Raw genomic sequence first — 15,713 nt, forward strand, 5'->3', positions numbered from 1 at the left:
ATGCATGTAGTGTTTTGGATACTGTCATATGGAGCCCTCCTGCCCATTGCCAGTGCTTGGTAGTAAAAGGGCGCCATATGACATCAAATTTAGCCACTCATTCGCACATGATGGCAGTCACTTTTTCCATGGCATAGAGTGACCAAACCTTCATTTGCCACATGTTTAAAGAAGGAGGTATTGGTTGTTTCCACATTTGAGCCCCGGACAGCATTGATGCTAGGAGTAAGTGGGAGAATAAGCGACCTAGGGGGTTGTTGCGGGAAAGATTCTATCTAACCCCAGGTCACCTGAGAGAATCCTAAGTGGCTCCAGTGGTAGTTAAAAGTTTGTGATGGCCTGGACTGTGTGCTGGATCTTTACCCAAAATGTCTTGCTCAATAGGCATGACCACCATGTGTGTAAGAATGGGCCGTGCTCCCCACACCCCTTCTTCCAACACAAATTTTAACCCCCAAACATCTTGGCAAGCCTAATGGGTGTAAAAAACCAGCAGGTCAATATTTTATATGCATTCTCCTTATAACGGATGCATAGCGATGATTTAGACGCTCTTTCCCATATCTCAATAGCCAGTTCTCTTTCCCATTGCAATACATGGGCATGTTTTCTGGGGGAAGTCAGCACAGGAGGTATTGGTAGAGCCATGATATGCCTTTAAAACGAACATTGTTAAGATAGAGGGACTTTATGGGTGTGTCATCACGCTGGAGAGATAAGCGCACAGGGGGCTGCCTGCCCATAGGAGAGCCTGACTCAGACTGTAGCTATCACGTAGAGTTAGGGCGAATTTGGCAACTAGGACTCCTCATGGCTGCGACCCTCCATCGTCGTAGAAATAGCCCAAGATGGGAAACGACCCTGAAGCCAGTGGAAGGACCCAGGTTTGGTCTTGCCTGGTGGAAAGTCAGGAATATGTGCCAAGGGGGTTAGTCGAAAGGGATAGGTTGGGAATCCCTGCGTTGCCATACCTTCCTTCAGTAGGCTAGAGGAAGTGATGTCAAGGGCATCAGGGTCGCGGTTCCAGTCAAGAGAAGGGCAAAGCTGTGCAGCAAGGATATATGTTACGACATTGGGGATGCCCAGACCACCTTCTGAGACCGGACTGCTCAGAGTCGCTCTCGCTACTCTCAGTGATTTGCCCACCCCACTCCATAGAAAATCAAGCATTTTTGCATGGATATGTTTGCGGAGCAATGGAGGAAGCTGAAGGGTCTGGAGGACATATAAAAGCCGGGGTATGAAGTTCATTTTCAAACTATTAAGTCAACCCACCCATGAAATCTCCAGCTTCCCCAACGATAAAGATCCTTGAAGAGGGAAGTGAGGAGCAGGGGTATGTTGTGTTGCAGGAGTGTATATCCTTCGTCTGAGGCGGCAGATGAATCCCCAGGTAGGTAATGGCTGATGTCTCTCATTGAAAGCCGCTCCTCCTAATGGGGTCATATAGGCTGTTTTGAGGATCTGTAACACCCATACATCATGACTTGGAAATGCTGATTTTAAAGCCCGATACCTGAGAGAAGGCTTCCAGCTCCTCCATCAGTTCTGGGATTGTAGTGTCAGGGTCCGTTATAAAACAGAGGATGTCATTGGCGAATGGTCAGCTTATGCTCTATGCCCTCTACCACCACTCCACTAATCGCTCGATTAGTCTGTATCTTGGTTACCAATGGTTTCATCATAAGGGTACATTTTAATGAGGGACAAGGGGCATCCCTGGCATGAGCCCTATGAGAACCGGGTTGGTAATGAAAAGGAACTATTCATTTTGAGTTTGGCAGTGGGTTTGTGAAAACTGGCAAGGATAAAGGCTTTCATCTTGGGACCTAAATGGATCTTGTCAAGGATCTTAGAGAGATAGTTCCTATCAAACGACTTCTCAGCATCGAGGGAGATAAGAACCATAGGTTGTTGCTGCCGATCAGCCACTTCCATAAGAGCTACTGTCAGCCATGTGTTGTCATTTGTGTGCTGGTTACGAATGAAGCCAGATTGAGTCGGAGAGATCCTGGATGGCCAGACCTGGTGTAGTCGGACAACCAGGATTGAAGTGATAAGGCTTCACGTTGCAATTTAGCAGAGCTATGGATCTATGTGAAGGGCATTTTGAAGCGGGTTTGCCCAGCTTAAGGAGGAGGGTGATATGAGATTGCAGCATAGTATCGTGACCTCTTGGAGGTCAAAAAAGAATTGAACACCTTCACAAGGGGCTCTATCAGAAGAGAAGCATAGGCTTTGTAGAAAGGGGCAGGGTAGTCGTCGTGCCGGGTGCTTTGATTGGAGGGAGATTACTGATCGCTATTTGGACCTCTTCTGGGGGGATATCGTCTTCCAGGAGGCGCAACTCCTCGGACCTATCCAGGGGAGTATAGGTGCTCAGGTAGTCATCCTAACGCTGGGTTCCATGTAATAGTTTGAAATAAAATAAGCACCATGTTTTAACCAAAGTATTCATGGAGAAAAGTGTGAAATCCATAGTCGTGTTTACAGTTTACCTCTCCAGATCTAATATTAAAATGTATTAAGTTAGTAAATACAATTATTCATGTATTAATATGAAAAAGTGCATGCAACAGTTGACACCAGTGTCATGATATTCCTAGCTCCTAGGATAGTCTGATGGTTAAGCAGGATCATAAAGCACTTTTTAGCTTCAGTATCTTTCTTTAAGATAAATATAGAGCCTCCTACTAATTATTTATTTGAACCTTATTCACAGGTGCCAAACCGATTCAAATAATCTTTCAAACCATATGGAATCAATAGCATTAGGTGTAGAGGCAAGTTTCAGAGTAGGAGTGTAACAGAGTTCAGGTAGTTGCTTGATAAATTATCTGAATCAGAATCTATCTTCTATAACAGAGGAAAATGCACTCCAGCAATCTCTTCGTGTGCACCATCCCCAAGATTAAACTTACTCGCCTGGGAGGTCGCTTCTTTGCATTCCTTGGCCCTAAGCTCTGGAATGCTCTGCCGGAACATCTGAGATCCTGCCTCCTGCTGCCCTCTTTCCACAGACAACTAAAGACATGGATATTTTGAATACATCTGAGCTGGGAGAAATTTTATCTGCTGCCAAAAGCGCTGGGAAACCCTGCGTAGTTAGCTGTTTGCACAATATAAGCATTTTTTAACAAAATAGTTACTTATCTGTAAAAATATTTCTCCAGCTTTAGTCCCTTTCATAGATTCACATGTTTGAATCATCCCAGTTGTCGATCTGGAAATCCCACATTAGCATTACCGTAGCTGTATAATGTTGACATAGGCAAAAAGGCAGTAAAGAACAAGTTACTTACCTTCGGTAACGCTTTTTCTGGTAGATACAGTATCTGCCTGTGGATTCCTCACCTTGTGAATATCCCCGTTGCGTCAGCAACATTCGGAAATTCTTTTTGTAGCTTCGCGCCGACGTGGACGACGTCATAGAGGCACGGCATCGCACGCGTCTCCGCTGACGTCACCGACACCATAATAGGCCCACGCAGACGTGATGACATCAGTTCCGCCCTTTTTTCCGTGCCTTCGAGGCACATGGACGGACCACTGACAGTAGATATATACACAGTATACACAGAACATAAATGTCAAGATAACACACACAGTGTGAAGCAAATGCAGGAAAGCAATTGAAACAAAACATTTCCTTGACAATAAAATATATATACATTACAATACAGTAACTCAGGTATAGAAGAGTGGACAACGGGGAGGCGGGTGGGTCAGTGAGGAATCCACAGGCAGATACTGTATCTACCAGAAAAAGCGTTACCGAACGTAAGTAACTTGTTCTTCTGATAGATACATCTGCCAGTGAATTCCTCACCTTGTGAATAAATTCCCACAGCAGTCCCACTCCCGGAGGAGCGTGTCCATTCTTCTATACCAGAAAATCTTGAAGGACAGAGCGCGCAAAATGACCATCCCTCCTCACATCACTATCTAAGCAGTAATGCTTTGCAAAAGTGTGGAGGAAGGCCCATGTCGCTGCTCTACAAATGTCCTCTACAGTTACACCTCTTGACAAAGCAGACGTTGATGACTTTGCCCTAGTAGAGTGAGCTCTTATACCCTCTGGAGGGTCCTTACCCGCCAAGGTGTAGCAGATCTTGATGCATTGAATAATCCATCTTGATAGAGTGCGCTTGTGCACCGCTCTTTCTTTCTTGCTGCCAGCAAATCCCACAAAGAGCTGGTAATCCACACGATAGTCTTTAGTCCTATCGAGATAAAAGCTCACCGCCCTCTTAGGGTCCAGACGGTGTAATCTCTCCTCCTCCTTGGAAGGGTGAGGGGGAGGATAAAAGGTAGGAAGGGTAATAGACTGTCCCAGATGGAAGGGAGCTACCACCTTAGGCAGAAAAGCAGCCCTGGTCCTAAGAACCATTCGTTCAGCATGAATGGGGGCTTTGAACTAAGAGCTTGAAGCTCACTTACCCTCCCTGCCGAGGTAATTGCGACTAGGAATACCGTCTTAAAAGACAAAAGCCTCATGGGACACTTGTGCAAGGGTTCAAAGGGAGAACCCATCAAGTAGGTTAAGACAAGATTTAAGTCCCATTGAGGCACAATAAAGGGAGTAGGAGGGAATTTATTATTGAGACCCTTAAGAAATCTTAAAACCACAAGAGATTTGAACAAAGACGGCTGATACGGCAAACAGAGAAATGCCGACAAAGCCAAAAGATAACCCTTAACTGTGGCAACAGCAAACCCTTGCTGCGCCAAAGAAAGAGCTAACTGCAGAATATCAGACAAACAAGCCTTCAAAGGGTCAACGGATTTCTCCCCACACCAAGAGACAAATTTAGACCATCTGTACGAATAGATAGATTCACGCCTGAAAGAATGACATCCACCACATCGTGTGGAAGAGAAAAGGAATTCAGGCTGCCCCGTTCAATCTCCAGGCATGAAGGTGTAAGGTCTGGAGGTGGGGCTGTAGAACCTGCCCCTCTATCTGAGAGAGGAGATCTGCCCTGAAAGGGGGACGGAGCGGCGGGCACGAGGAGAGGTGGAGAAGATCTGTGTACCACACCCTTCTTGGCCAATCCGGGGCGATCAATATAACTTGGGCCCGGTCTTGGCGAATCTTCCTCAGAACCCGAGGTATCAAGGGTATGAGGGGAAACGCGTAAAGGAGCTGTGAGTCCCAACTCAACTGAAACGCGTCCCCAAAGGCTCCCCGAATCGGATACTGGAGGCTGCAGAAGGACAGGCAGTGAGCATTCTCGCGAGTGGCGAACAGGTCCACCTGAGGAGTCCCCCAAGTCTGAAAGACGTGACAAACCACCTCTGGATGAAGCCTCCACTCGTGGTCGGCCGAGAACTGCCGACTGAGACTGTCTGCACGCACGTTCAGAACTTCGGCCAGATGATTTGCCATCAGACACATCTGATGGTCCTGAACCCAGGACAAGAGACGCAGAGCCTCTCTGCAGAGACACTGCGACCCTACTCCTCCCTGCTTGTTGACATACCACATCACGGTGGTGTTGTTCGTCAGGACTTGAACCGCCCGACCACGAAAGTAAGGGAGGAAGGCCTTGAGTGCCAAACGTATCGCCCGCAAATACAGAAGGTTGATTTGAAGCAAACTTTCCTCAGGAGACCAAAGACCCTTGACCTCCAGATCCCCCAGATGAGCACCCCACCCTAGAGTGGATGCATCCATTATCATTGTGGCCACCGATGGAGGCAGTTGAAAAGGCCTTCCTTGAGACAGGTTGCCTTCCACTCCCCACCAAGTCAGATCCGCTGCAGCTTCTCTGGAGATCGTCACAGACTCCCTGAGATCTCCGTTGTGCTGATACCACTGCCTGCGGAAAGCACCACTGGAGCGCCCTTATGTGCCAGCGTGCATGGTTGACCAACAGAATGCAGGGAGACATCAGGCCGAAGGTACTGAACCCTCATCCAAAGGGACCTCTTCATCCTCTCGAGCCGGGGACGGCTCCGGAGATGGGTACGGAACCGTTGAACAAGCTCGCAATTCCAAAGTCGAAGCCGCACCTTCTGGATCCAAGACTTCCGGCGATGGGGAAACAAAATCCTTCCCATGCTTCTTCTTAGGCGACTTCGGTCTTGAGTCCGAATCCTTACCGGAGTGATGTCGAGACCCATGCCTTCGTTTCTTAAGTTTTTTCTTCGACTTCGAAGCATGATCAGATGAAGACCTCGAAGGCGACGCCGTACGGGGTCTTGACCGCGACCTCGACTTCGATCTCGCCCTTCTCGAACGTGATCTCGAAGTCTTCTTTTCCTTACTTCCTCTCAATTTCACCATCAGAAGCTTGGTCTCCCTCTCACGAAGCGCCTTCGGGTTCATTTTTCTACACGAAGAGCAGCCGTCGACATCATGATCCGAACTCAGGCACCAGATACAATCCTCGTGCGGGTCCGTGATCGACATCATCTTGCCCCACTCTCCACAAGGCTTGAATCCGGTCTTCTTAGTCGACATCGCAGGAGACACAAAGAAGCAAGAAAATCGAGAAAACAGCAACAAAGTTACCAAACAGCTACAGATAATCCCCGAAACCGTTAGCGTCGACGACGCGGAAAAAAGGGAACTGATGTCATCACGCCGGCGTGGGCCTATTATGGTGTCGGTGACGTCAGCGGAGTCGCGCGCGATGCCGTGCCTCTATGACTTCGTCCACGTCGGCGCGAAGCTACAAAAATAATTTTTGAATGTTGCTGACGCAAGGGGATATTCACAAGGTGAGGAAACCACTGGCAGATGTATCTATCAGAACAATGTAGCTTCATTAGCCTACTCACTTCATTGAAAAAGAACCAAACTTCAGCCAGTGAGGTGAGAGCACAGAACACGACCTCTAGAGGGCACCACCCCTCAGATTTCTACCGCACATTGAGTATGAGGGAAGGCATTTTTTAATTCTGCTCTCATCACTAATGATAAGTCTATTTTGAATCCATAATATCCTTTTTCAACCCTTACTCAAGCTTTCTAGCAGACACCTAATTGGGAGACTTGCTTTATGCGGAGTATGAGCCATGTCTGAATCTTTTGGAAAAGGTCTTTTTAGACCTTGTTGTTCTTGTTTAAAGAACAGAGACCTTGGTCTGATGATCCTAACAACAAATGCATATATTGCTTATTTCCGGGCTCATATATTTAAAGGCTGCAATATTTGCAGGCAATTTTCAGCTAAAGTTTTAAAGACCGGAAATGAAGGCTGTTCCTGTGACTCCACAAGTCCAAAGTAAAGGACACAATTACCTCAGACGAAGACTAACACCTCTTTGAAATCACCTACGAAAGCTCCAAAATGGCTCACTCTGAACATAAAACCATCTCCAAAACGGTTTCAGATGAGGAATAACTATCACCATCAAAGAAGTCACCTCATAAGAAGTCCAGGAAAATGGAGAACAAAACTTCCAGGCAATGTAGCCTATCTCTGAAGACATTTCAGATGACAAAAAAGCCACATCACAGATCAACTCTTTCTAGGCCAAAAAAACCCAGCGACAAGAGCCAGAAACTGCTCTTTTCTACATCTTCCTTCTTGTCATTTTTAACAAAAATAGCAAAGTCAACAAAGGTCTTGTTGGGACTCAGGCACAACAAAGTTACCTATCTGTAACTCTTATTCTCCAGCATTGCTATCTTTCATAGATTCACATGCTTGAATTATTCCCAGTCTCGTGATGAGGAATAATTCAACCATGTAAAGCTATGAAAGACCCAATGATGGACAAAAGTGGTCCTTTTAAAACAGAAATGGATGGGACTCTGAAAGAGCTTGTAGAACCTTCTCTCTTTTCACTGAACAAATGGCCACCAGCTGTAATATTTCCTATGTAAAAATGTAAGTGGAAAAGAATGCATAGGTTTTAATTGAGTTCCAATTACAAAAGTTAATATTAATTCACTGAAATTTGTGGGAATGTATTCTGAAGAATGTTTAAGACACTGGAGAGAACTGTTCATTTGAAAATGTAACTCTGGACCAGACAGTAAATTATTGCTGAGATTGCAGTCAAGTTACGTTTGCTTTCCTTATGTTTAGATCTCTTTGCTGAAAAAGAGCAGTTTATTCCAGGACATGCTCAGTACATTGTGACACAATAAATCATTAGAACTTTCAAAGGTTGAGATTGTACAGTTTCTTTTTGCATTTTTTATAAGGACGAGAGCTCATGGTGCTTGGTGATGCAGTACAACGTTATCCAGTGTGAAAAAAGTACCTTGATGCATTCAGTCTAGTAGCTTGGGAGAGGGTTCACTTACTTCATGCAAGGAAAATGTGAGAGTATGTATCCATTCGAAGATACTTAGCTTCAGTAATGCCTTTTCTAGAGGATACTCAGTCTCCCTGCCGATTCTTAACCTTTTGAATATTCTCAAAGCACCACAATGGGTTTGTCTTGAACACAGTAATAACTTTGCAGTATTGCTAGGAGTAAGCAAAGCAGCTTCAGCCACAAAGGGAGGTGAGAACAACTTTTCTAATCCTTTAAAAAAACAAATAATCAGATACGATTTTTATAATGAGGTCTGCCTGAGCAAACACAATCACAGACAGAGTGCCTGATCACCTTCAACACTGTTCAAAGCAAAATTGTGATTGAACAAATTCAGCAATAACCATGACACATGGGAAACTGCACCAGGCCACAAAGCAACATGCCAGTAACAAACATTTATACACTTTCTTGACACTTGCCAGGATAATATATTTAAACTTGGGCAACTGGTCTAAGTAACTCTCGCCCCCTCTCTTTCTGACTCCGAGTATATAATCTGTGACTGAGAGAGTTGGAACTTAACATTTGAACCATCATTTGAGCGGGCAAGCAAGAGTGTGAATGTTTGCCATGGTTGACATTGCCCATGGAAAATGTGCCTTCCCTTTCCCACATCAACTAAGAATGCATCAAGGTACTTTGTTCACACGGGATAATGTTATGCTGCATCACCAAGCACATATGCTCTCATCATTGTAACACGAAATTTGCTATCTGCAAAATCCAAAAGGCTGAAACCTGAGATCTGTGAAGGTGCTATGATTATCAGACACAAAAACAAGAGGTACACTGCCTAAGAGAGAGCTTTACCTAAGTAAATCAAATGGAGGGTGCTCTGGATTCCCATCAGAAATCTTCAGGAAAAAAAAACTTCAGCATACTGAGTTTCTCTTATATGGCTCATTGGGTCAGTGGCAGAGGAGGATTGGATGTCACTTAGCAATACTAATTACCAGTGCTAGTGAGCTATTGCTTATTAAAGAGAGTTTCTGAAATCAGTGTGGCACCTATGGGGTACTGAACCACTGATGAATCTGCAGGAAAAAGTATCTATCAAAAACCATATTCCTGAACATACTGCATTGGATGGGCAAGAATGTTAGTTTAGTTGATCATCTGCATAGCAAACCGAGGTTTCCTGGATCTGACACTCACTGATTAAAGATTTAGGTAAACTCTGATCAAATATAAAGAAAAATAAAATTATAAGAAATTGCTGATTTTGTCCATGTTCAGCATAGGACCTAATTCGAAAATGGCTGCCATCAGTCCCTGTGCCGGACGAACAGGGTTTGCTAGAGCAACAAATGATGGACGGAATGCTGAATGTATCATTCACCCTCAGTCAGGAGATCTGGGTTAAATCCATTGTTCATTGTTCATTTGCTCACAACACCACCCCAGTTTGGACCAAGCCATGCGCAAATCGGTCTTGACCCTGTTCCTCAAGGGAACAGTACAGCCCAAGCTGCCAAGCCAATTCCTCCCCGGGCCGGAAACAAGCATCCTGGGACCGGTTTCAGTGTAACGCAGCTCATCAGTCAGGCTTACTTGAATCCAGTGGCACAGCGAGAAAGGGGCGCATGTCTGGGCATATACATCCCACTTAGGGCGAAAAGTGCTACAGCAACAAATGGATGGATGGAATGCTGAATGAATCAAACATTCATCCTTAGTCAAGAGATCTGGGTTAAATCCCCTGTTCTTTTGATCACTATGCCACCCCAGTTTGGAACCAGCCATGTGCAAATCAGTCTTGACCCTGTTCCTCATGGGAACAGTTCAGCCTGAACTGCCAAGCCACGTCCTCCATGGACCGGAAATAAGCATCCTGGGACCGGTTTCGGGGTAATACCCCTCATCAGCCATGCTAACTTGAATCCAGTGGCACAGCGAGCAAGGGACCCACGTCAAAGCATACCCATCCCACTTAGGGTGAAAAGTGCTACAGCAACAAATGATGGATGGAATGCTGAATGAATCAAACATTCACCCAACATTAATCCAAAACAATGGATTAACCCCAGATCTGTGACTGGGGATGAGTGGCTGAAAAGTTTCAGCACTCCGTCCATCACCTTGTGTTTGCTACGTTCGTCCTAAGTGGCCAAGGGTATGTCCAGACTTAGATCTCTTGCTCACTGTGCCACTGGATTCAAGCTAGCCTGGCTGGTGAGGGGTAATACCACATAACCGGTCCCAGGATGCTTGTTTCGGGTCCAGGGAGGACCTGGCATGGCAGTTTGGGCTGGACTGTACTCATGAGGAACAGGGTCAAGAGAGATTTGTATATGGCTGGGTCCAAACGGGGATGGAATAGTGAGCAAAAGAACGTTGGATTAAACCCAGATCTGGGAATGGGGGTGAGTAGTTTAAAAATTTCAGCAATCCGTCCATCACCTTGTTGTGTTTGCTATGAAGAACAATGTGGCCACACAGGAAAAAGACCTCTTTTTGGATGTTACACCCTTGCATCCACCAATTGGACCAGTCAAAAAGCCACATTGCTCTAAAATACTCTCCACTAAGCAGCAAAGCTCATTTAAGGTTCTTGTAGTGGTATAAGCTCTGCAGGTTCTTTCACAGTATATCTAAAAAGTACACAACAGTAGTCAAAAGGCAACATACTTGGATGAGTCGTTCTTTGAGAACATCCAAAGCTGCCTCCTTCTCAAGGTGATTCTGTTCCCGTTGCTGCTTGAGTTCTCGCTCCTAATATACCCAAAAGAAATTAATTAAGGATAAGTACATAGAAACACAGTGGTGCATTAGTTATAGGACAGAAGTATAATAAAGGCCACTTTGAAATAGAAAATGCACTTGCATTTTACTAGCGGTAAGAAACGTTCTCCCCTTGAAAGACTTAAAATACTACCATGCAAAATGAAAGCAGTTGATTGCATATGTGTAGAACCAGACAGTGATTAAAGAAATTAACTTTTAGAAAAGTGCACTCTGTGAACTGAATTATATATAGAAGCTTGTTATTTATATAAAACCTTCAAAAATCTGCCCAGGATATTGAAGACTTCAGCATCTGTGCCCACTTCTATCAAAAGGTTGTGTAATTATTAATTCTCAATCTATACTCAGGATGTCATCTAAACTTCCAATAAGGGTGAAAAATGATTGCTGCCACCTGTTACTCTATTTATAGTGTCAAAAAAGACATACAGTATACATTTAGATGTGCTACCAAACAAGATGTTAGAGATAAATGTTTAACATTACAGATTTATGCCAGATGACCATCAGTAATTTACAGACTAAGTAACCTTAAATATTAATGAGTCATCCAATAGCCATAAAAGGTACTCCTTAGTAGAATAAGAAAAAACTTCACCTCATTTTAAGGTTCAATTAATCAAGTCCTGAATTACACTGAAAATGTTATTTTAACTGCAGTTATCCAGCTTTGCTATGTTTCATAGATTCGCATGCCTTTGAATAATTATCCATTCTCAAGCTTGGAATCACTATTAAAGTTAATTGAGAAGATTAAAGAAATAGACTGAATACATTAATCTATTTCGTTTATCCACCTTGTTGTTTAGATCCTTTGGCTAACTTATGTGGCTGATAGCCTTAAGCGCCAAGTGGTCTTCAAATTTTCAAGCACAAATGTGCCACAAAATGTGTTGTCTATTTGCGGAGGCAGATGGAGGTCGTGTGACTCTATGAAAGACATCAGTACTAAAGAACTGTAGTAACAGGAAACAGTGTGAACACCCCTCCGCATTCAAGAGGTATCTCTAGAAGGCCCAAGTGCTCAGGAGCCTGGCTCAAATTAACACATGTTGAATCATGATCTAAGATTAGACCCACTTGTTCGCAGAGAAAGGCTGGGTGATTGTCAAGGAAAATCTGGCAACTACACGAACACTGTACCAAAATTGTCATGGCCATGATAGAGCTATCAAGAAATGGGCACGGTTCTCACTCGTTCTTGCGGATCACTTTGGGGATTAGGTGAAATGGTGGAGATGTGTAGGCTAACATCCTGCAGCAGATCCTTGAAAAGTTTTCCATATCAAATCTGGTTGCTAGTGTCTGCGGCTAAAAGGCTGGCATGTTTTACAGTCTCAACAGTTCCGCTTGAATGATATAATTCAACCATCAGCTTTAGATGTTTTGGAAATTCAACCATTTTCTCTTTCTTTGTTAATGAGTTTCTCAAAATATTTTTTTTTCTATCTAAAATTCTTCCATTTGGGGGGAAAAAATCAGTTTTCCAAATTTCTTTTCTGAAAGTACTCACATATACAAATCCTTCAGATGGAAAAAATCTCCTTCAAATGTCCAGGCTTTAAAATCACATGCCATGGATGCGCACTGTAATGGCAAAGGCCGAACATCATAACTGACAGGATGTTTTTAAAATGTAAGTAAAGGCTATTGTTACGCCAGGGACTTCCCCCATAATGTCAGGGGTGGCAAAAATTAGGTCAGACGCAAAAGGTGGATTCAATAGATCTGCTGGTCATAATGCGTTATTTAGATGTGGCAGTAGAAATTGCTTGTTTTATACACATAGTTAAATAGAGTCTCAAGGGTGGGTTGCAGTAGGAAGGGCGGTTCGTGGGTAGGTTTTAAGTCATTTTTATTGTATAAATGTTTTATGGACAATTGTCCCAATAAACTTGTTACTGACTCACTGACTAGGTCAGTCATGCTCACAGTATGTTAGTGATTTCTGCTAGTAGGAACAACTAGATCAAGAGAGCCCAAAATATGCCAAGGATAACAATTATTTTGCCAGGGCCACTATTGTGCCAGGAATGGACACAGGTGTGCCAAAGTTGAACCGGACATCATGGGAAGCAACATATAATCTGGGTGGTCATTGACATCAGCCACAGATTCCATGGACTACCACTGTTTATCAAGCAGCTATACAATGCCAAACACACAGACAAACATTTGCATACATGCATGCACACACAAATATGCATGCCAATGAAGGTTGGATCTCATCTCTGGGTCCAGCCTTTGTTCTTCTCAGCTCCTAAGCAGATCATGCACCCAAATCTCAGACTTCCTCTCTACTTCCTCTCTGGCTACTACAGGCCCACACTACAATGACTGCAATACGGCTTCATCTCTGGCATCTTTCTTGGCCCATTGATCACACACATAGTGTGATTGATGGAGTAGAGCCCAAAACATGTCCAATCTCTTTGTGACTTAACTAGATTGAAAGTAAATATGTATGGTCTTGTTACTTGTTTGGTCAAGGGTTTGAACCCTCTGATGATGGAACAGTCTGCTGTAGGACTTGAAGCACAAGTTACTACTTGTGTAACAATATATCTGTAGAAGACATTAGTTAGTGATAGATTCCTTACCTTAGAATATCCCCAGGCGTCAGACTGTATCTAGAAAGTTTTTCGTCAGCAGTACCCCTGCGCGTCGGTAGGTGGCGTCGTGCGGCTCCACATCTGTCGCTGGCGTCATAAGCGGCGAGATGACGTCACGGAGACTACGTAGGCGCCACCCATGCACACTGACGTGAGTTTTGTACACGACTTTCTGCGCCAGGAATGCAGAGCCATGCAAGAAACTGACCACTGGTGCCATGAAACTAGGGCCCTGAAAGGGATGACCTTAACCCTAGAAATCAGGATGGGTGGGGCGGTAAGGAATCTATCACTAACTAATGTCTCTTACAGATATATCTTTACACAAGTAGTAACTTGTGCATCTGAAAGAGACACGTTAGTGATAGATTCCTTACCTTAGAATAGATACCCCAGCAATACCAACCTTGGTGGTGGGTCTGCGAGTAAGATTACACCAGAAAGTTACGGAGAACAGAACGGCCAAAGAAGCTGTCTTTCCGGACTTGCCTGTCAAGGCAGTAATGCTTGGTAAACTTGTGCAGCTTAGCAAGCGTAGCTGCCTGACAAATGTCCTGCCAGGGAACGACGCGTCCTAAGGCCGTAGTGGCTGATGTTGCCCTGGTAGAATGGGCACGCAACCCCACAGGAGGCTCCTTCTTAGCCAATGAGTAACACGCTTTGATGCACAGAATGACCCACCGAGAAATAGTTCGTTTGTGCATGGCCCGACCTTTTTTGGCGCACACGTAGCCAACAAAGAGTTGGTCATCCACCCGGATCTGTTGTGTGCGCTTCAGATAGAACAAGAGCGCACATTTTGAGTCCAGACGGTGGAGCCTCTCTTCCTCTTTTGAAGGATGTGGAGGCGAGAAGAAGGAGGGCAAAGTGATGGTCTGCCCGATGTGGAAGGGCACGACAACCTTTTGGCAAGAAAGAAGGACGCGTCCTTAAAACCACCTTGTCCGGATGAACAGAAAGAAAAGGAGGTTTAGAAGAAAGAGACTGGTGCTCACTCACTCTTCTGGCAGAGGTGATAGCTACCAGGAAAGGAGTCTTTAGAGTGAGAATACGTAAAGGACAGTTATGAAGGGGCTCAAAGGGAGCGTACATCAGATAGGTCAAGACAAGATTTAAGTCCCAGTGCGACATTATGTATGCCTTTCAGGAAATGGTTAACAACCGGGGACTTAAAGAGAGAATGCTGATCTGGAAGCCTTAGAAAAGCGGAGATGGCAGAAAGATAACCTTTGATAGTGCCCAAAGCAGAGCCCTGCTGGGCCAAGGATAGTAGGAACAGAAGGACCTCAGAAAGAGGGGCACAAAGGGGATCCACCTTTACACCATGCCACACATTTGTTCCACCTGCAGGCGTATACCGTCTTATTGGAGGGATGCCTGGCTGCCAGAATGACATCACAGACTTCAGGAGGTATATCGAAAGCTGTCAACTGTTGCCGCTCAATCTCCATGCATGGAGGTGGGGGCTGGACAGATCCGGGTGGAAGACCAACCCCTGCTGCTGCGACAGAAGATCCTCCAGAAGAGGCAGTCGGTTCGGGGGATCGATCGTCATGTTAAGCAGCTCGGGATACCAGTATCTTCGTGCCCAATCCAGAGCCACAAGGATGACGGGCTCGGTCGCACCAAATCTTCTTCAACTCTCTGGGCAGAAGTGGTATAGGAGGAAAGGCGTACAACAGACCGCAACTCCATTCGCGATGAAAAGCGTCACTGAGCGAGTGCCGCCTTGGAAATTCCAACACACAGACTGATGACATTGCGTGTTCTCTTCAGTGGCGAATAGATCTAACCAAGGCTCTCCCCACTGCTGAAAAAGACCTTGCGCCACATCCGAGTTCAGACGCCATTCGTGATCCATGAAGCACCAGTGGTTGAGTTTGTCCGCCCTGGCGTTCAGAGAACCTGCCAGGTGTTGAACCACCAAGGTAATGCCTTGATGTTCCAGCCATGTCTAGAGGTGCAGAGCCTCCTGAAATAGGGTCCTAGACCTCACCCCACCCTGTTTGTTGCAATACCACATGACGGTGGTGTTGTCCGTGAACACCTGCACTACACTTCCCCGGTGTAACCTCC

The 15,713-nt window shown here is 45.0% G+C and overlaps 1 protein-coding gene across 1 annotated transcript in view; it reads right to left on the minus strand.

Moving 5' to 3' along the window:
- LOC144792163 (uncharacterized) overlaps positions 1 to 15,713 on the minus strand; it is a 581,805-nt gene that overhangs the window by 79,337 nt on the left and 486,755 nt on the right. Inside the window, exon 24 of the mRNA XM_078667056.1 lies at positions 10,909 to 10,992. Within this exon, the coding sequence (XP_078523182.1) occupies positions 10,909 to 10,992 (84 nt within the window). The remainder of the gene's footprint in view (positions 1 to 10,908; positions 10,993 to 15,713) is intronic.

The sequence above is a fragment of the Lissotriton helveticus genome, chromosome 11 (genome assembly GCF_964261635.1).
Source record: "Lissotriton helveticus chromosome 11, aLisHel1.1, whole genome shotgun sequence".
NCBI classification, from domain to species: Eukaryota; Metazoa; Chordata; class Amphibia; order Caudata; family Salamandridae; genus Lissotriton; species Lissotriton helveticus.